Here is a 19,751-nt window from a genome sequence, read left to right on the forward strand (position 1 = left end):
GGCTGTCAGCTTCACGAGGGCAGAGATCGTGCCTCCCACCTCTAGCATACACCCCCAAGCCCCCAGTACAGTGCTCTGCGCCCAGTTAGATACTGACTTCAAAGATACTGATCTTACTCCCCCCGAGTGCTCAGTATAATGCTCCGCCCACCTTGAGCTGGCGCCGCACTTTGTCGATGAAGAAACGCCAGCAGGTCTGGTGGGTGTCGGGCAGGCCCATGGACTTGACCTGCGGCCTCATGGAGTTCAGGATGGTCTCCACCTCGTCGTCCTGGAAGAGCCCGGGGACCTCGCCCGAGGCCAGCAGGTCATTGATGAGCACCAGGAACTGTTCCTCGGCCACCTGGGAGTCCGTCATCAGGAACACCGTGGGCAGGTTCTTCACCGCCGCCTTCATGTACTGGGCCGCCAGGTCCAGCTGAGGCAGAGACCGGGTGGGGGTCCGTGGGACGCCCTCCCCCGGGCGGCCCCAGCGCCCGTGCTCCCTCCCCGCTTTCCCACCCCTCACCTTCAGGTCCGGGATGGTGTAGCCCTTCTTGAGCGTGATCTGGAACACGTCCAGGGCGCTGATGTAGGCCGCCAGGCGGGACAGGCTCTGCTTCCCGCTCCCTCCGACCCCCACCAGCAGGGCGTTCCCCCGGGGGGACTCCAGGATGCGGTTAATCCGGCACACGTGCGACACGGCGTCCTCGAACAGCACCTGGGGGAGGGGTCAGGCCCGGGGCAGGTGACCGAGGCTTTAGCGGCCGACGAGGCCTCAGCCCCCCAACCCCCGGCGGCGTCCCTGGGCTGGAGGGCGGCTCCGTCCCCCCTCACCAGGTTCATGACGGCGTTGACTTCGTTGTAGCTCTCCAGGGCCTCCACCAGAAGTTTATTCAGGCTGGTCATGCTGGGTACCGGGCTATATTTGGGTTCGCCGATCCCCTGGGCGAAGTGGCAGTAAGTGTTGGGTTTGGCAAAGATGACCTGCTCGCCAAGATCCTGTGGAGACAGAAAGCGTGGGTAGGGGACAGCAGAACACCAGGGGCAGCCATCCTGGGGTCCCCCTCTTTCCAGGCATGACTCCCAGACCCCTCCTCCCTCCCTTCTCCGCTCTGACCTCCAGCCTCCGGACTGGGCCCGGACCTGTTCTTTATTTTTTTTTAAATGGTATTTGTTAAGCGCTTACACTGGGGTAGATCCGAGCCAATCAGGTTGGATACAGTCCAAGCCCCACAAAGGGCTCCCAGTATTAATCCCCATTTTGCAGATGAGGTCACGGAGGCCCAGAGAAGCAGAGCGTCTTGCCCGATGTCCCACAGCAGACAAGTGGCGGAGCCGGGATTAGAAACCGGGTCCTCCCGACTCCCAAGCCCGGGCTCTATCCATTAGGCTTCGCCGCTGTTGGGCATCGCCGTCGGCAGCGAGCCCCGTGGTGGCCCTTCCCGGGGCAGGCCTGTGGCTCGCTGACTCCCTGGTTCCCAGCCCAACTGGGACCGAGGCCAGCCCATGGGAGGCGGGCCATTTTGGGCTAATAAAAGTGACAGATGGGGCCGTCCACCCATTTAATAATTAATAATTTGCGCCCGATGGACGGACAGAGGAGAAGAGATAGGGCCTGGGTTCTAATCCCACCTCCGCCACTTGTCTGCTGCGTAACCTTGGGTGAGTCACTTCACTTCTCTGTGCCTCAGTTCCCTCAGCTGTAAAATGAGGATTAAGACTGTGCCCCCACGTATCTACCCCAGTGCTTAGTACCGTGCCTGACACATAGAAACATACACCACAATTATTATTATTATTACGGGACTTGGCGGAGCTCGGATCAGAACTCCGGACTCTCAGCTTGTGGTCCCGGGCGGGCGGGGGCCCCCGGCGGCGCTGCTTACGTCAAAATACTTTTTGGTGGACGCCACGGTGACTCTCTCCAGGATCTCCTTGTCCTTCTGGTCGATCAGCTTATCGCCATAGACGCGGTCGGCTTCGTGCAGCCACAGGCGCACCAGGTCCAGCGGGCTCTTCAGGATCTCCGCGGTGGAGAACAGCAGCCCCTGGGCCCCGACAAACGGTCTTTAGGCTGCGGTCTTGCCCCTCCCCTCCGCCGCCCTCTGCCACAGGGACCCCGGAGGGCAAATAGGATTAATCAATCACTGGTCTTGATTGATTGTTTGACAATGCCTCTCCCCATCTTCCAAGCCTTACTGAAGGCCCATCTCCGCCCAGAGGCCTTCCCTGACTAAACCTTCCTTTCCTCTTCTCCCACACCCTTATCACCCCGCTCCCTCACTACCCGTCAGGGGTAGGCCGGCCCGATGGGTGGGGGCGGGGTGCAGGAAGGACGGTACCTGGAAGATGTTGGAGAGGTCCCGGAGGTTGAAGACGTAGTGGAACTTGATGGCCGTCGGCAGGAACGTGACCGAGATTTTCTGATGCAGGGCTGTCCCCGGGGAGCAGCGGGGACGGGAGAGGAGAGACAGAGATGAGAGAGAGGAGAGAGGAGAGAGACAGAGCAAGAGAGAGACAGAGAGGAAAGAGAGAAGAGAGAAAGAGGGAGGAGGGGAGAGAGATAGAGAATTGAGAAGAGACAGAGAAATAGACACTGTCATAGTGACTGGCAGTGGCTTCGGGAAGAGGGCTCCAGGCTTCCAGAGCCCGTGGCCTCACCCTGAGCGGCCACGATAGCCGCCCAAGCCTTGCTGAGGCTCGAACCACTTCTCCGGGCCATGGACCTTCCTCCTCCCCTGCCCGCCGCCCTGCCAGTGAACAAGATGGGTCTCCCGAATCCCCCCCGAGGGACCTGCCTCCCTTAAAACCACATCCGGAGTCCCAAAGAAGAAGTACAGCCCAGCGGGAAACCTCCCGGGACTGGGAGTCAGGGGACCGGGGTTCTCCTCCCGGCTCTGCCCCCGCCCGCTCTGTGACCTCACTTCTCTGGGCCTTAGTTTCCCCGTTGTTATAAGGGGCTTCAATACCTGCTCTCCCTCCCCCTTTAGACTGAGAGTCCCAGGCAGGACAGGGCCTGGGTTTTTCCTGATAATAATGATAATTAAGGTACTTGTTAAGCGCTTTCTATGGGCCAAGCACTGTTCTAAGCATTAGGGTGGATACAAGTTAATCAGAGGACCTGATGGCACCGTACCTACCCCAGTGCGGAGCAGAGCGCGCGGCACAGACTAAGCGGATAACAGAGGCCGCGGTTATTCAGTGGCGGCGAGGCGGGGTCCGGGACAAGGCGAGGTTTCGACGGGTCCAACTTACCCAGGGCTGCTGCCACCAGCTGCCCGCATATCTTCTGGATGGACATGGGCACGGCCCGGAGGGCCAGGTGCTGCGCTAGGATGCTGTTGTAAATGGATGTCAGGGCTTCCTGGCCCGGGAAACTCACCGCAAACACGCAGAAGTGGCGCTGAAACCAAGCGGGCCACAGCGGGTCACGGGGGTGGGTCACGGGGGGTGGGTCCCAGGGGCGAGGGGGGCGGGCCGGATCCCTGCAGGCCGGGGGTCCGGCCCTACGAGGGGCTCAGAGGACCAAATTCCTCCCAGGGGAGTAAACCCAGTCCTCCCCTTCCCCACCCGCCGTCGGAGTCTTTAAGCAGGGGAAGCAGTGAGGCCCAGCAGAAAGAGCCCGGACTTGGGTTCTGATCCTGCCTCCGCCACTTCCCCGCTGTGTGACTTTGGTCGAGTCCCTTCGGTGGGCCTCAGTTTCCTCGTCTGTCAGATGGGGATCCAATCCCTGTTCTCCCTTCTCCTTTAGGATGTGAGCCCCGTGTGGGATGGGGACTGTGTCGGACCTGATGATCTTGTATCTACCCCAGCACTTAGCACCTAGTAAGTACTGAACAAATGCCACAATTATTATAAATTATCATGATTATTATAATTGGAGGGGGAAGTGAGCCCATCCCTGTGCCCGGCACACAATAAGCACTCAATAACTACACCCGATGGATCGGTCGGGCTGAAGGAGCAAGTCTGAGGAATCCTCTCCTCTAGAAAAGCAGGCTGGGCCGACCCATGAACCTTGGGCGAGCTGGAGCCCCCTCTAAGTTCCTTCCAGCTAGGGGCCAGACCTGGGGCCCCCTCCCCCGACCTGGACCTCCCTCCTGCCCCCCAGATGGTCTCCCGAGCGCTCAGAAAAGGGTTCTGCACCTCGTGGCGCTCAATTAGTACCACTGAGTGATTGATGGACTGAATGGGGTGCCCGCTGCTTCCCAGCTAAGGCGAGGAGACTGCCAATGGCAAACACCTTCTCATGCTCGGTCACTGAAGCAGAGGCTTCTGTGAAAGCGTAGGCCTTTTTCCTCCTAGTTGCAGGGCAGTCTGAAGTTGGACCCAACCCACGTGCGTGCACACACACACACACACACGTTGGAACACGCGGTTAGCATGGCTACCCGTGACCATCCCGCACTGACTCTCCCTGTGCCACCCACCTGGAGTCTGGAGTCGATGGTGAATGAGCCGGAAGTGGGGTTCATGCAGGCCACGTACTGGCAGTTGTGGATGTCCTTCAGGGTCAGCTTGTTCCGGTCGTACCTGTGGGAGGGGGACGGCGGAGGGTGTTGGAGGGTCAAGCGGCCACCGTCGGGGAGCTGGACCCGGGGTGTAGGGGGTGGCCGGCCCCGGGGGTTACCAGTGGTTTACCAGTGTCCATGGTCCATGTGCTGGCGGATGAGGGTGTGTGGGGCCACCGTCCCGTATTTGTCCACCTCGGGCATGTTCATGTCATCGATGAAATAGATGAGCTTCTTGGTGCCCGGCGGGCCAAAGTTCCGCCCAGATTTCTTCTCCAGGGGCTTCTCCAAGACGCCTGTCGGGGGCGGGCCCCGCCCCCACAGGGGAGGGGGAAGGGGGCATTGTCAGCCGTGGCAAAACCTAAATCACCTCCTCTTCTTTCCTCCTCCCACCTGTCCTTCTCCTCCTTTTCCCTCTCCTCCCGATCAGAACTCTCCTCCTCCTTTTTTTTAAATGGTATCTGTTGAACGCTTACTATGGGCCAGGCATTATTCTAAACGCTAGATAATAATAACGACGGTATTTGTTAAGTTCTTACTATGTGCCAGGCACTGTAGCCAATCCGGTTGGACACAGTCCCTGTCCCACGTGGGGCTCACAGTCCTAATCCCCATTTTACAGATGAGGTCACCGAGGCCCAGAGAATCGAAGTGACTCGCCCCAGTTCACTCAGCTGACGAGTGGCGAATCCGGGCCTCTCCCTCCCCATCACCACCATCCTCCTCCCTCCTCTTCCTCCTCCTGCTCTTGCCCCTCCCCCGATGCCCCCCCATCATGGCACTCAGCTCCCGGCTGGGTGGTCCTCAGCCTCACCCTGGAGCATGGCGGAGGTGGTGTAGAAGTTGAAGGGCACGGCCTGGACCACGTACTCGTCGGTGTTGAGGCTTTCCAGTTTGTCCCCCATCAGGACCGACTTGCCGGTGCCCGCGTTGCCCACCAGCATCACCGGCCACTTCTTGGCCATCAGGAGGTCCAGGAAATAGCGGATCCGGATGGTTTCCGTGGTGTGCACCAGGGAAGCCTGCGGGAGGCCAGAGATAGAGGAGCTTGGCTTTTAAAGACCTCCTTCAGGGCATAGGTAGGAACTACCGACTGGATTGGACTCCCCCAGTGGCTCAGGACAGCGCTCTGCACTGAGGATGCGCTCGATAATTAGCGCGCACTGACTGCCTGGGGATTGAACCGGAGCAGCGACGGACCAGGGGCTGGTGACCGGGAATTTCCCGGGGAAACCGAGGCAACTCAGAGCTCGCCCCGGGGTAAAGGGGGCACGGGGTCACCTGTAAAGGGATGTCCGGGTCCAGCTCGAAGGCGGGCACTCTTTCGGTCCACGGCACGAATTTCTTGGTGTCCGGATCGATGAAGTAGTCGAAAATGGTGCCTTGGGACGGGAACTTGATGGTCTTGAACTCGTTCACCCACCACTTGCTGAACTCCACCCGGTAGTCCACGAGCTGGAAGAGCGACACGCGGGCCCGTCCGATCCACCCTCCCCACCAGGGTGACCGCTGGGGGCGGCCCCGGGGCCGTTGTCGGTCCAGGTGTGTGTGTGTGTGTTGGGGTGGGGGGTGGGGGGGGGTGATCCAAGCTTCTCCAGAAGCCCTCCCTCCCTCTGCCCCTCCACTGCCTCCCCACATGCTCCAGGCCCAGAGCACTGGGTAGATGACAGGTGTCGCAGGGGTCGGTAACGGTAATGGCGACTCGGTGCTGAGCCTCGTGCTGAGGGCCAGAGAGGACACGGTCCCAGGCCCTCCCGACGTTCCCAGCCGGAGGAGGAGGGAGCTCAAGGTATCTGCTCCCCATTTCCCAGATGGAGGAAACCGAGGTCCAGAGAGAGGCGAAGGGCCAGGCCAGGTCTCAAGAGGGCCCTCCCGGAGTTGGGTAGGGGTGGGGGGTGCCCACCTGATCCTGGAACATGGCCCCCCCGAAGGCCCAGAAGCAGGCGAAGACGAAGTAGAGCTCGTACAGCTCCTTGGAGGAGTCCGGGGGTGTGTTCCTGGGTGTCAGCAGGCACTCCAGCAGGTACAGGATGGTCTGGATGACCGTGATCTCGGGGACCGGCGTGATCTTCTTGAAGCCGAACTTGAGCTTGTCGATGCACGTGGGCAGGTACTTGTCGAACAGGATCATGAGGTTGGCTTTCTCCGACTGCACCTTCCGCCTCTCGATCCAGCTGTTCACCACCCTGGGGGAGCCGGGTCGAGGAGGGGACGGGGAGCCAGAGGAATCCTCATTCCGGGCGCTTGGACACCCCTTAACCCGCAAGCCCCGGGAGGGAAAGGGACTGTGCCCGGCCTGGTTGACTTCTCCCTCTAGGCTGTTAGATTATGGGTAGGGAATGTGTCTGTTATAGTGTACTCGCCCAAGTGCTTAGTACAATGCTTTGCTCACAGAGAGCTCTCAATAAATATGATAACCGACTGATTGATTGCCTCCCCTGGTGCTCAATACAGCGCTTGTCACGTACTGAGAGCTGAAGCAGTCGTGGACGAGTGGACAGAGCCCGGGCCTGGGAATCAGAAGGCCCCGAGTTCTAATTCTGCCTCTGCCTCTTGTCTTCTGTGTGGCCTTAGGCAAGTCATGTCACTTCTCTGTGCCTCAATTCCCTCATCTGTCAAATGGGGATGAAGGCTGTGTGCCTCATGTGGGATAGAGACTATGTCCAATGTGATGAACTTATACCGACCCCAGAACTTAGTACAATGCCCGGCACACAGTAAGCGCTTAACCAGTAACACAAAAATTTTAAAAAAAAGGTCACCAGGTCCCGCGATCGTGATCATTATCAGAAAGGATCCTCGCCCTCGGGAGCGGGGAGGCCCAGTTTCGAGGGCCCCAGGGGTCCTTGCCGCCCCGTGGTGTACTCACGGGTTCCAGCCCAGATCGGCCGGGTTGATGTAGAGGATCCCGGCCCTGGAGACCGTGGCCGGGGTGGCGGTCCGCAGGTGGCTGATCTCGAACACGAGCCTCATCGTCGGGTTCAGGGGGATGCGCTCGTTGCTGGCCAGCGTCAGCACCTGCGGGGGCCGGGGGGGGCCAAGGTAAGGGGACGGGACGGGGGGCCGCAGGGCAGGATCGCCCGGCCCCGTGGGTATGCCAACGTAAGGGGATCTCAAGGGGTCAACGAGTCCATCTCCTCCCCTCCAAGTTCAGCGGTACCCAAAACATCCCTGTCAGGGGAGGAGCCTTCCTGGGTTTCGGGACTGGGAGACCCCAGTTTCCCAGGGTTGGGATGTGGGGGAGCTAGAGTGGGGCTTCCCTGTCCCCACCGGGGAGGGCCCTGAACCTGGACAGCCCCTCGGAGACCTTGGGGGGATGCTTCCGGCCAGCCCGGATGGGTCCTGTCTCTCCCACTACACTGGAGGACCCAAAGGGGTGGGGGGCTGAACTTCCTCCTCCAGTCCCGGGCCCCAGGCGGCCCCCCGGGGCACTGAGGGTGGAGGGTGACCAACTGCCCCAGAGACCCAGGCTCCGGCAGCCTTCGGCGGCCCACAGTCGCCCCGGCAGGGGCGACCGGCTGCCCCTCGGCCACGCTGACCTTATTGTCGTCCATGACGGTGTTCAGGGACTCGATCCACATGGGGTCTATGTCCCCGTCCAGGACAATCCACTTGGGGCCGTCGTGCGTCACGTTCGCCAGGTCCCGCATGATGGTGGAGAACAGGCCTGGGAGGGGACGGGGGGTGGCGTGGGAAGAGGTGGGGCCGCTCAGGGGACCTCTTTCTGGGTGGAGCTTTAGGGGAGACCCTCTCCTTCGAGGAAGGTTCCCAGAACGCAGGGAATGGGTTCCTTTGTTTCCAACTTTCCCAGGGACTCTATTCAGGGCCCGGTAAATCCCCTCGCCGCTGCTGCTACTATTCCGACAGCGGTGGAGAGCGGGGCTGGGGGTTGGGGGTCGGGGCGTGGGGGTCCGGTTTCTGCTCACGGGGGCTCCCTCCCCAGGCAGCCCCGGCCGGCCCGGACGCAGGCGTGTTTCCCGAGGGCGGAGGTCAGAGGCCATTTCCCCGGGGGCGGCGGGGCGGACTACCGTCTTTCCACTCGCGGGTGGCCGGGTTGATGATGCCAAAGAGCTCGTCGCAGGTCACGGCCTTGGGGTCTAGGTCCACGGCCATGGGCCGCTTCTTCATGCTCTGGTAAGTCTTGTTGAGGGACCTCAGGACCTGAGGGCCCAGAGTGGGGGCGGTCACGAGGGACCTTCGCGGCCGTAACCGGGCCGGGGGGCAGGGGAGAGAGGGTGGGCGGGACCGAGTCGGGCCAACTAAGAGGTCTAGGACCATGACGTGCTCTCATCTGGTAGCCGGGCCGGCCCAGGACAACATCACAGAGGTTCTCTTCACATTTTTTTTTTAATGGTAATTGTTAAGCGCTTACTATGTGCTGGGCACTGTACTAAGCTTTGGGGAACAGACAAGCTCATCAAATTGGACATAGTCTATGTCCCACAGGGGGCTCAGAGTCTGATGAGGAAACTGAGGCCCAAAGAAGTTGAACATCTCACAGAGAAAGCACCCAGCAGAGAAACGGAAGAGAGGAGTAAGTACTCACTTCAGCCAAGCCCTGAGTAGGCACTACACAAGGGCCCCTACGTCTCCAGACCGCTACCCTGAGCCCCGGGGGTGCTGCCTTCTCTCCCGGTGGGGGATCACGCCCGGAGGGGGCTCTCCCAGTGTTCCCGAAGGGGCCGCGCTCACCTGGGACTTGCCGCTGCCGGCGTTGCCGATGACGAACACGGAGTGACGCACTTGCAGCAGCTCCTCCAGCTGCACGATCTTCAGGACGAAGCTGTCCTCCGCCTGCAGGTTCAGGTCCAGGATGCTCTGCTTGATGAGCTGCCCACGGGGGATGGAGATCAGAGGGGGCCGGACCGTGGGGCGGGAGGGGCCGCCGCCTGGGTCCTGAGCTCTGAGGCGCCCTGTCTGATCCTCCCCGGGCACCTCCTACTCCTCCCCAAGAGGGCGAAGGGATGGGGAAAGCAGATTGGGCAGGGCCTAGAGCCCCCGAGAGCCAAAGTTTGCCCACACACATCGACGTGGGAGGGCGGTCACAGCGAACTCCGCTTTCCACTCCTGATTCCTGTCCCTGCCCCAGCAGGACACCGGCAAGATTATGATAATAATAATTATTATTATGGTTCTTGTTAGGCTCTCACTATTCTAAGCACTGCTCTAAGTGCTGTGGTAGATACAAATTAATCAGGTTGGACACACTCCCTGTTCCACATAGGGCTCCCTCTCTTATCCACATTTTACAGATGAGATCACTGAGGCCCAGAGAATAACAATAACTGCGGTATTCCTTAAGCACTTGACTCTATAGGCACTGTACTAAGCGCTGGAGTGAAGTATCTTAACCAGAGTCACCCAGCAGATACGTGACGGAGCCGGGATTGGAACCCAGTTCCTTCTGACTCCCAGGCTTATGCTCTAGCCATTAAGTGACGCCGAATGCATAGTAATAATAATATCTGTTAAACCTAAGTGCCAAAGCCCTGCTCTAAGCACTGGAGCAGATACAAGATAACCGGTCATACACAATCCCTGTCCCACGTGGCCTTCTCAAACTATGGGGGAACATGGATTTGAATCCCTATTTTTCCAGATGAGGTGAGGAAAGAAGTGAAGTGACTCGCCCCAGGTCCCCCCCAGCAGGAAGCGGGTGTGGGGTGACCCCGGCAGCGGGGTGGGGACTGAAATGGAAGCCCCCCGGAGGGAAGGTGACTGTACCTTCTCCAGGTGCAGGTCCCGCTTCCGGGGGACGTCCAGGGCGGGGAACAGGTCCCCGATGAGCCCCATGAAGACGGGCAGGTCGTCCGTCACGATCTTGGGGATGTTGAAGTCTCGCAGCGCCCTCATGAGCACCTGGTCCTCCGCCCGCCCGGGGTCTCCTCGCTTCAGCGAGCCGGCCACCACCAGCACCGACTTGATGGCCCGCAGGCCCCAGTCGTAGTGGTCCTGGACAAAATGGCGGGGCCGGGGAGCGGGGTTAGCCGGGTCAGTTCTGGGACTGGTCCAAGACAAATGAGAAACAGGCCCGCAACCGAGTCCCGCTCACCTTGACACCAACGGCTTCGGGACCGGGCCCGAGCTGGGGACCCTGCTCAGGTTTAGACCAGATCGCCCCCGGCTCCGGAGGGTCTCTGTGGCTCTCTGAGCGCGCGCCTCTCATCCCACCCCTGCTTGCGCTCTTCGTTGCTCTCACCCCTGACTCCCGCCCTCCCTCCTGCTCGGTCCCCCTTCACATCTGGTGAACTGTCACTCCCCTCCTCTTCAGCTAATTAAGGGCAGGGAACGGGTCTGCTAATTCTGTCGTATTCGCAAACGCTTAGTACGGCGGCCTACACGTATTAAGTGCTCAGTTAATGCCACTGATTAATGAATGATGGAAAGCCCATCTCCTCCAGGAGGTCTTCCCCGTTTCGTCTCGTCCTCGATCTCCCAACTATCGGCACCACAGCCCTTCTGCGTGCCCTGAATCCTTGTGAAGTCACAACCACCTGTAGCTTTCGGGTCCGCCCCGAAGACACCCTAACCCTGCTGAAGCACTAACATCTACATAGGGAAGGAGCATGGCCTAGTATATAGAGCTCGGGTTTAGGAGTCAGAAGGTCACGGGTTTTAATCGCGGCTTTGCCATTTGTCTGCTGGGTGACTTTGGGCAAGTCACTTCACTTCCCTGGGCCTCAGTTTCCTCATCTGGAAAATGGGGATTAAGACTGTGAGCCTACGCAGACAGGGACTGGGTCCAACCCAATTTGCTGGTATCCATCTCAGTGCTTAGTACAGCGCCTGGCACATAGTAAGCGCTTAAATACCATCATTATATTACTCCCGTCTCCTTCCTCCTGCTACCTCTGTCAATCAATCAATCCTATTTATTGAGCGCTACTATATGCAGAGCACTGTACAGAGTGCTTGGGAGAGTAGAATATAACAAAGTAACGGACACAAAACGAACCCCCTGCCCACCGGGGGGGTGGGGGGGGGGGCGGCGCTGCCCAGTACCTGCTTGGACAGCAGCTCTCTGCACAGCGTGTAGAGCGTGATGAACTTCCGGGCCAGCAGTCGGGCATCCAGGAAGCCCTCGGCCACCAGCATTATCTCGCAGATCAGCTCGAAGTCCGGGACCACCATCGCGCAGGGCCTAGGGGCGGGAGTGGGGTGAGGCGGGGAAGATCCCGAGGGCAGCTAGCCTTTGTCGCATCCCACCTTTTCCCTCCTGCCTCTGCCTACATCCTCCTCTCTCCCGGGAAAATCTCGCAGCCGCAACTTGGAATTTACCAATCCCTTCCTCGTCTCCTTGTTTAAAAACACGCACAGCCCCCACAGAGGTTGTTTAGCCACGTCCCTTCACTTCTCCGGGCCTCAGTTTTCTCTGGAAAATGGGGGTTAGACACCTGGTCTCCCTCCCTCTTAGAGCTTCACTGTGGGAAGGGAACTGGATCCGACTCGATTATCTTGTAACTCGCCCAGCGCTGCACACAGTGCTTGGCACATTATAACAACCACCACGGTACTTGTTAAGCACTTACTATGTGCCAAGCATTGTCTTAAGCATTGGGGCAGACACAGGTTTGTCAGGTCAGACTCATCCCTGTCCTACATGGGGCTCACAGTCTAAGTAGGATGGGGAACGGGTATTGATTGAATCCCCATTTTGCAGATGACGGAACTGAGGCACCGAGAAGTTTAAGTGACTTGCCCAAGGTCCCACAGCAGACTAGTGGCAGAGCTGGAATTAGAACCCAGGTCCTCGGACTCCCAGGCCTGGTTTCTTTCCACTAGGCCACACTCCTTCTCCATTGTATGGTTGTAAACACTTAAATACTGCGATGATGGTAATAATAATAGCGGGGAAGCAATGTGGCCTAGTGAATAGAACCTGGGGCCTGGGAGTCAGAAGGACCTGGGTTCTAATCCCATCTCCGGCCCTTGCCTGCTGTGTGGCCTTAGGTAAGTCAAGTCACTTCTCTGGGCCGCAGTTCCCTCATCTGTAAAATGCAGATAAAGACTGTGAGCCCAAGTGGGACACGGACTGTGTCCAACCCGATTAGCTATTTACCCCAGCGCTTTGTACAGTTCCTGGCCCTTAATAAGCGCTCAACACATTCCATTTAAAAAAGAAATCGATACCAACGATGTTAACGTCATCCCCGAGGCGCCCCTACCGGAATAAAGCCTTGAGGTTCTCGGGGAGCTCGGTTCTCCCGGCGTAGCCGGGGTTCATGGTGATGAAGAGTCCCACCGTGGGGATGAGCTGGATCAGTTCGCCCAGGAAATTAAACTTCTTCTTTTTGGCTCGAATGGCATCGAGGACGCATTTCACCTGGACAAGCAGCGGGGTTCGGGACACCCAGAGCGGGGTGGTTACGAACGGCGCAGCTTAGCGGAAAGGGCCCGGGTCCAGGAGCCCGGGGTCCTGGGGTCTAATCCCGGCTTCGCCGCTCATCCGCTTGGACTACGGGCGTCAGTCCGTCAGTCAATCGATCATATTTACTGAGCCCTTACTGTCTGCAGAGCACTATACTAAGCGCTTGGGAGACGGCAATATAGTGCTACTGCTATCCTGGGATACGTTCCCATCCCAATTTAGCTTTAGAGGCTATCTTTTTAGCAAAGATAATGGCAGGTAGGTAGGAAACAAAGTGTCTGTTTCCCGCAAGGGCTTTCAAGCCAGAGTTCCGTATTTTTATATGGCCGCCAAAAATCAAATTCAAAACTCTTTCAATCTCCGTCCTTGCTGCCGTTGCTATTTGATCAACGTGGCCGGATTTGGGAGCTCCTACTCTCGAGGAGTTCATTTCCTTCTCTGTGCCTCAGTTCCCTCATCTGTAAAATGGGGATTAACTGTGAGCCTCACGGGGGACAACCTGACCCCTGTATCTCCCCCTGCGCTTAGAACAGTGCTCTGCACATAGTAAGCGCTTAACAAATATCGACATTATTATTTCCTGTGTGCAGAACGCTCAACTAAGCGCTCCGGTAAGGATAAGGGGATTATTAGCAGACGCGGGCCCTGCGCTCACGGGGCGATGCACTTCGGCGCTGGGCCACACGGCGGCGCCCCGACTCCATGGTTAACACCATCGTTGGGTGGGGGGCAGCTAGCACGTGGCGGGGGGGGGGGGTCATCTATAATAATAATAATAATGTTGGTATTTGTTAAGCGCTTACTATGTGCAGAGCACTGTTCTAAGCGCTGGGGGAGATACAGGGCAATCGGGTTGGCCCACGTGAGGCTCACAGTCTTCATCCCCTTTTCCAGAGAGGCCCAGAGAAGTGAAGTGACTCGCCCACAGTCACCCAGCTGACAAGTGGCAGAGCCGGGATTCGAACCCATGTCCTCTGACTCCCAAGCCCGGGTTCCTTCCACTAAGCCACGCTGCTTCTCTTCATCACTGTCCACTCCCTCCCTCCTGCCTGGTCCCGGATGTTAGAATCCAGCTCCTTCAGAGTCCCAGGACACTGAGCCTGGTGCCACCGAGATCACCAGGGAGCCGGTAGGAAGCGGGAGACGGGAGGCGGCGCGGACAGACTCCCGGGGCGCCCCTCCTTGCCCACGGCGGACCCTACCTGCACGGCGATGACGGACAAGACTTCCACGGAGATTCGGTTAAACTCATCGAAGCAACCCCAGGCGCCCGTCTGAGCCAAGCCCTTATAGATGTTTCCGCAGGACTACGAGACACGGGAGGGGGCGGTGGCGAAGCGCGCTTGGGCCCGTCGGCCGTCCGTCACCCCATCACCCAGGAGGTATTTACTGAGCGTATGCAGAGCACCCTGTACTAAACGCTCGGGAAAGTCCACCGTGACGGAGCCGGCAGACAGGATCCCTGCCCACGGGCAGCTTACGGTCTCGAGGGGCTATTAAAAGCAGTGTGGCCTAGTGGATAGAGCCCGGGCCTGGGAGTCAGAAAGACCTGAGTTCTCATCTAGGCTCTGCCCTAGTCTCCCGGGGGACCTCGAGCAAGTCATTTCACTTCTCTAAGTCTCATTTCCCTCGTCGTAAAATGGGGATAAAGACTGTAAAAGCCCCCTATGGGACAGGGACTGTGTCCGGCTTGATTAGCTTGGAGCTTAGCCCAACGCTTAGAACGGTGCCCGGCACATAGTAAGCGCTTTACAGACACCATCGTTATCATTTAGGTGGTCGGGGGGCAGACCGTCAAACGCAAGGTTACGGGGAGTGGAGTGTGGGGAAAGGGGAAGCCCTCAGGCCCTCCCCGCCCGGGTCCCGTGACCCCCCACCTTGTAGTCCATCTGCTCGGAGCAGTTGAAGACGTAGACCATGGTGCCCAGCGCCCGGCCCAGGTCTTTGGTGGTCTCGGTTTTGCCGGTGCCGGCGGGCCCCGCGGGGGCGCCCCCCATGATCAGATGCAGGGACTGGGTCAGCGTGATGTAGCACCTGTCGGGGGGGATGGGCGGGTGACCTCAGGTGAGGGAGCGGGGGGGTCCCCCCTGGGCCCGCACCTCTGGGCTCGTCACAGGGCCCCCAGATTTCACTCCGCCGGGTTTGGTGTTCCCCACAGGTTTCAGGGTGGCACGTTCACTCTCCCTCTCTCTCCACTGTCCCGCCTCCGACCCCTCGCTCCCCTCCCGCATCTCTCCCCATCTTCACAGCCCTCCTCCGGGAAGCCTTCCTCGACTGACTCCCCAAGCCCCCAACCTCTTCCCCGGACCCTCACCCCACCGCCCTCCTCTCTCCCCGCAGACGTGTCCACCGCCGGTTGCCTCCTCCGCCATGGATTCGGCTCTGACACCTCCCTGCTCTCTCTCTTTTTTAAAAAATGGTATCTGTTTAGCGCTTACTATGTGCCGGGCACTGTACTAAGCGCTGGGAAAGATACAAGCCACTCAGGTGGGACACGGTCCATGTCCCACGTGGGGTTCCCCGTCTTAATCCCCATTTTCCTGAGGAGGGAAGGGAGGCCCAGAAAAGCAGCGTGGCCTCGTGGATAAGAGCCCAGGCCCGGGAGTCAGAAGGACCTGGATTCTAATCCCAACTCCGCCACTTGTCTGCCGTGTGACTTTGGGCAAGTCATTTCACTTCTCCGGGCCTCACTTACCTCATCTGGAAAATGGGAATTGAGACTGTGAGGTCCTAGTGGGACAGGGACCGGGTCCAACTTGCTGATCTCGTGTCTGCCCCAGTTCTTAGAACAGTGCTCGAGTCAGTAAGCGCTTAACAAATACCTTCATTATCGTCATTACTAAGAGAAACGACTCACCCAAGGTCACCCAGCAGACAAGCGGTGGAGCCGATATTTGAACCCAGGTCCTTCTGACTCCCTACAGCTCTCCCCCTGCTCTCCCCTTGTTCCCAGGCCCCTCTCCCCACCCCTTCCCAGGCCGGGATGACCTTTCTGAGGGGCTGCGGGGGGCGGGGAGGTGGTCACCTACCGGTCCGTGAGCGGGGTGATGACCAGACGTGGGGTGTTTCCCAGGTACTCGTAGGAGTAGCGGATTTGGGCGTCGCAGATGTTGGCGAAGCAGTGCTTCGCCTCCTCGTCCCAGCGGTGCCGCAGCTGGGACTGCCAGGTGAACGCCTGGGAGCTCTCCACCTGCCGGGAGACGGGGCGGACGAGGTCCCTGAGGCCCAGAGCAGTGAAGCGACTCCCCCAAGGTCCCACAACAGACAAGCGGTGGAGCCGGGATTAGAACCCCGATCCTCTGACTCCCAGGCCTGGGCTCTGTCCACCGCGTCACGCTGCTTCTCTAAGTGCTCACTACAGCACTCTGCACACAGTAGACTGTCAGCTCCCGGAGGGCCGGGATCGTGATTACCCACTCTACTGGACTCTCCAGAGCGCTTAGTCCAGTGCTCTGTACCCAGTAGATTGAAAGTTCCTGGAGGACAGGGGTCGTGTCCGTATTTCCCGAGCCCAACATGCAGGAGGTGCTTGGGCAATATTACGGGGGGAGCTGATGACGGGTCTGGCCACCGGAAGAAGGGGTGGGAGGGTCTGGGTCTTCCGCCCGATCTCCCATCGGGGGCGGAAAAGTGGCGGGAGTACGGGGATCGGGCGGGGTGGGCCCGGCCTACCTTGGCGGTGATCATTTTGGCCACGACGTCTCTCGCGTGCACGTCTATGGTGCAGATGGTCATGATCTTCATCCTGTCTCCGGTCGTCAGGCTGCCGATCAGCAGCGAGATCAGGGCGTTCAGCTGGGTGATCTGTGGGGGGCCGAGCCGGGGTGACCGGGTGGAGGGTCCGCCCCTGGCCTTCATCCCGCCTCCTCCTGCCCAGGATCGGCTTCCAGGAGGGAACGGCGGGGCCGGCGGGCGGGGGGGGGGGGGGGGCGGTCCCTGGCTTCTCTCTCCCAGGGGAGATGCCGGGAAGATGCGGTCAACAGGGTGCTTGGCATTTATTATTACTACTACTACTAACAACAACAACAATAATGGTATTTGTTGAACGCTTAAGACGTTCTAGGCACCGTACTAAGTGCTGGGGTGGATACGAGCAAATCAGATTGGACACAGTCCCTGTCCCACATGGGACTCACAGTGTCAATCCCCATTTTATAGAAATTGAGGCCCAGATCACACAGCAGACAAGTGGCAGAGCTGGGATTAGAACTCATGACCTTCGTGCTGCTTTCTTAAGCACTCAGTATGGGCCAAGCGCTGTTCTAAGCACGGGGGTAGATACAAGGTAATCAGGTTGGACGCATTCCCTGTCCCACGTGGGGCACTGCTTGGGAGAGGTCATCTTTCAAATGGGGAGCCCCGTGTGGGACAGGGATTATGTCTGACCTCATCATCTTCTATCTCCCTTAGTGCTCAGTACATAGTAAATGTTTAACCAATAGGATTATTATTCTCCTTTTCCTTACCCGTTCACCCACCCGCTTAGACTGTGAACCCCGTGTGGGGCAGGGACTGTGTCTGGCTTTCTTATCTTATATCTCCCCCAGTGCTTAGTACAGTGCTCGATGCATAATGATGGCATTTGTTAAGCACTTGATTACGTGCCAGGCACTCTACTAAGCGCTGGGATAGATACAAGCAAATCGAGTCGGACACAGTCCGTGTCCCACGTGGGGGCTCACGGTCTCAATCCCCATTTTAGAGATGAGGTCACTGAAGCCTGGAGAAGTAATAATAATAATGTTGGCATTTGTTGAGCGTTTACTATGTGCAGAGCACTGTTCTAAGCGCTGGGGGAGATACAGGGGAATCGGGTTGCCCTACATGAGGCTCACAGTTAATCCCCATTTTACAGGTGAGGTAACTGAGGCACAGAGAAGTGAAGTGACTTGCCCACAGTCACACAGCTGACAAGGGGCAGAGCTGGGATTCGATCCCATGACCTCGGACTCCCAAGCCCAGGCTCCTTCCACTGAGCCGCGCTGCTTCTCTAGTGAAGTGACTTGCCCGAGGTCACACAGCCGACAAGCGGTGGAGCCAGGATCATCAGACTGTCAGCTTGTTGTGGGCCAGGGAACGTGTCTACCCTCTCTGCGGTACTGTCCTCTCCCCAGTGCTCAGTCCAGTGCTCTGCACCCAGTAAGTCCTCAATAAGCAGCCCCGATGACGGCCAGGGGTGTGATTATTATTTTTAAGCGTCTCCCAGCCGGTCCACAGCCTCGGGTTTGTCCCCGTTTCACGTGCCCAGTACCTGCTTCTTGTTGTAGTCTCGGATGGCGTTCTCGTAACCCTCCTCCAGCCTGGAGAAGGCGATGCCCACCTCCGTGGTCCACCAGATCTGGGTGCAGGTCAGGGCCACCTGGGAAGAACAGGCGGGACCCCGGTCAGGTCACGTGTTGGGGGGCGGGGGGCTGGTTTTGGGGGGAGCTGGTTTGGTGGTCAAATACCCATCTGAAAGACGAGGTGGGACTTCACGTTGGGACAGGTGCAGCATGGCCTAGTGGCTAGAGCCCGAGAGCCAGAAGGACCTGGGATCTAATCCCAGTTCCAACACTTGTCTGTTGTGGGAACTTGGCCCTGTCACTTCACTTCTCTGGGCCTCAGTTCCCTCATCTGGAAAACGGGGATGAAGACCGGGAGCCCCCCGAGGGACGTGGACTGTGTTCAACCTGATTAGCTTGGATCTATCCCAGTGCTTAGGACGGTGCCTGGAACACAGTAAGCCCTTCACAAGTATTATTAAATAGATAAAAACTAAAGGTGGCGTCAGGGAGAGGGTTTTGGGGGTAGGGACTGGGGGCACTGGGACCTGAGCCGGGTAGTCAAATATCCACTGCTCCCTGGGCTTCTCCTCGTAGGTCACCACGGCTTCCGGGATGTTGTGCTGCAGGGTGGCGCACATCCGGACCAGCACGCGGTTCAGCCAGATCTCCACCTGGGCAGAAGCCGAGGGCGGGCGGGAGGGCGGGAGGGACGACCGACAGAGACACCCACGGCGGAGCCGCCGAGGGAGACCGAGAGGAAGAGGGATCAGAGAGATCCAGACAGAGACACAGAACGACCAAGAGAGGCGGGGGGGGGGGGGGGGGGCAGAGAGGCAAAGAGGGGGACGGAGAGCCAGACACAGATGAAAGACACAGAGGAGAGGGAGACGGAGAGAGACAGACACGGGTGAGAGGGAGACTCGGGAGAGGGACACAGACACAGAGAGAGACACAGACGAGAGACACCGGCAGAGGGGAGAGGGAGACCCAGGTGAGAGACACCGACCCAAATGAGAGCCACAGGCACAGATGAGACACCGAGACACAGGCGAGAGGGAGACACAGGTGAGAGACACAGACACAGATGAGAGAGACGCAGAAACACATGAGAGAGACACAGAAACCCGAGCACAGGGGAGAGACACAGATGAGAAGGAGACAGAGAGACAAAGACAGAGAGACACAGAGACAGAGCGAGAGAAGGATAGAGTCAACAGAGACGGAGGCAGAGAAAAGATAGAAAGATGATAGAAAGAGAAAGAGAGAGAGAGAGGGAGAGAGAGAGAGCTGCAGGTCAGAGAAGGAGTTCCAGGCCAGGCCCTCCGGCCGCCTCACCCTCCTCCGGATCCTCGGGCCCGTTCCACCTCCCGACGCCCCGGGGCCGCCCCTCACCTGGCCCGAGAGGTCACACTCGGCGTCAAAGTCGACATATTCGTCCTCCTTGCTGAACATCCCCAGGCCGACCTTGAGGAGCTGGTTCCCGGCGTCCAGCTTGAACTTGAGCCTGCACAGGCTGTCGAACAGCTTGGACAGGTGGCGCCCGACCTAAGCCCGGGGGGAAAGGGGGACGGTGGGCCCAGAGACTCCGGGGACCGGGGTGGGCCCCGCCCGGCCCCTCCCTCTTCC

General features: G+C 58.9%; 1 protein-coding gene across 1 annotated transcript in view; it reads right to left on the bottom strand.

The window, feature by feature from the left end:
- The window catches only part of DNAH17 (dynein axonemal heavy chain 17), a 59,422-nt gene that overhangs the window by 14,774 nt on the left and 24,897 nt on the right, over positions 1 to 19,751 (bottom strand). The window contains 25 exon segments of the mRNA XM_029056831.2: positions 152 to 418; positions 509 to 700; positions 817 to 981; positions 1,869 to 2,030; positions 2,325 to 2,416; positions 3,238 to 3,385; positions 4,413 to 4,515; positions 4,624 to 4,789; positions 5,308 to 5,515; positions 5,775 to 5,948; positions 6,397 to 6,679; positions 7,363 to 7,511; positions 8,033 to 8,160; positions 8,522 to 8,654; positions 9,186 to 9,323; positions 10,218 to 10,445; positions 11,496 to 11,634; positions 12,659 to 12,816; positions 14,064 to 14,168; positions 14,739 to 14,895; positions 15,891 to 16,051; positions 16,534 to 16,665; positions 18,113 to 18,220; positions 18,671 to 18,796; positions 19,518 to 19,670. Of these exon segments, the coding sequence (XP_028912664.1) occupies positions 152 to 418; positions 509 to 700; positions 817 to 981; positions 1,869 to 2,030; positions 2,325 to 2,416; positions 3,238 to 3,385; positions 4,413 to 4,515; positions 4,624 to 4,789; positions 5,308 to 5,515; positions 5,775 to 5,948; positions 6,397 to 6,679; positions 7,363 to 7,511; positions 8,033 to 8,160; positions 8,522 to 8,654; positions 9,186 to 9,323; positions 10,218 to 10,445; positions 11,496 to 11,634; positions 12,659 to 12,816; positions 14,064 to 14,168; positions 14,739 to 14,895; positions 15,891 to 16,051; positions 16,534 to 16,665; positions 18,113 to 18,220; positions 18,671 to 18,796; positions 19,518 to 19,670 (3,975 nt within the window).

Source organism: Ornithorhynchus anatinus, unplaced genomic scaffold (assembly GCF_004115215.2).
Source record: "Ornithorhynchus anatinus isolate Pmale09 unplaced genomic scaffold, mOrnAna1.pri.v4 scaffold_264_arrow_ctg1, whole genome shotgun sequence".
Lineage (NCBI taxonomy): Eukaryota > Metazoa > Chordata > Mammalia > Monotremata > Ornithorhynchidae > Ornithorhynchus > Ornithorhynchus anatinus.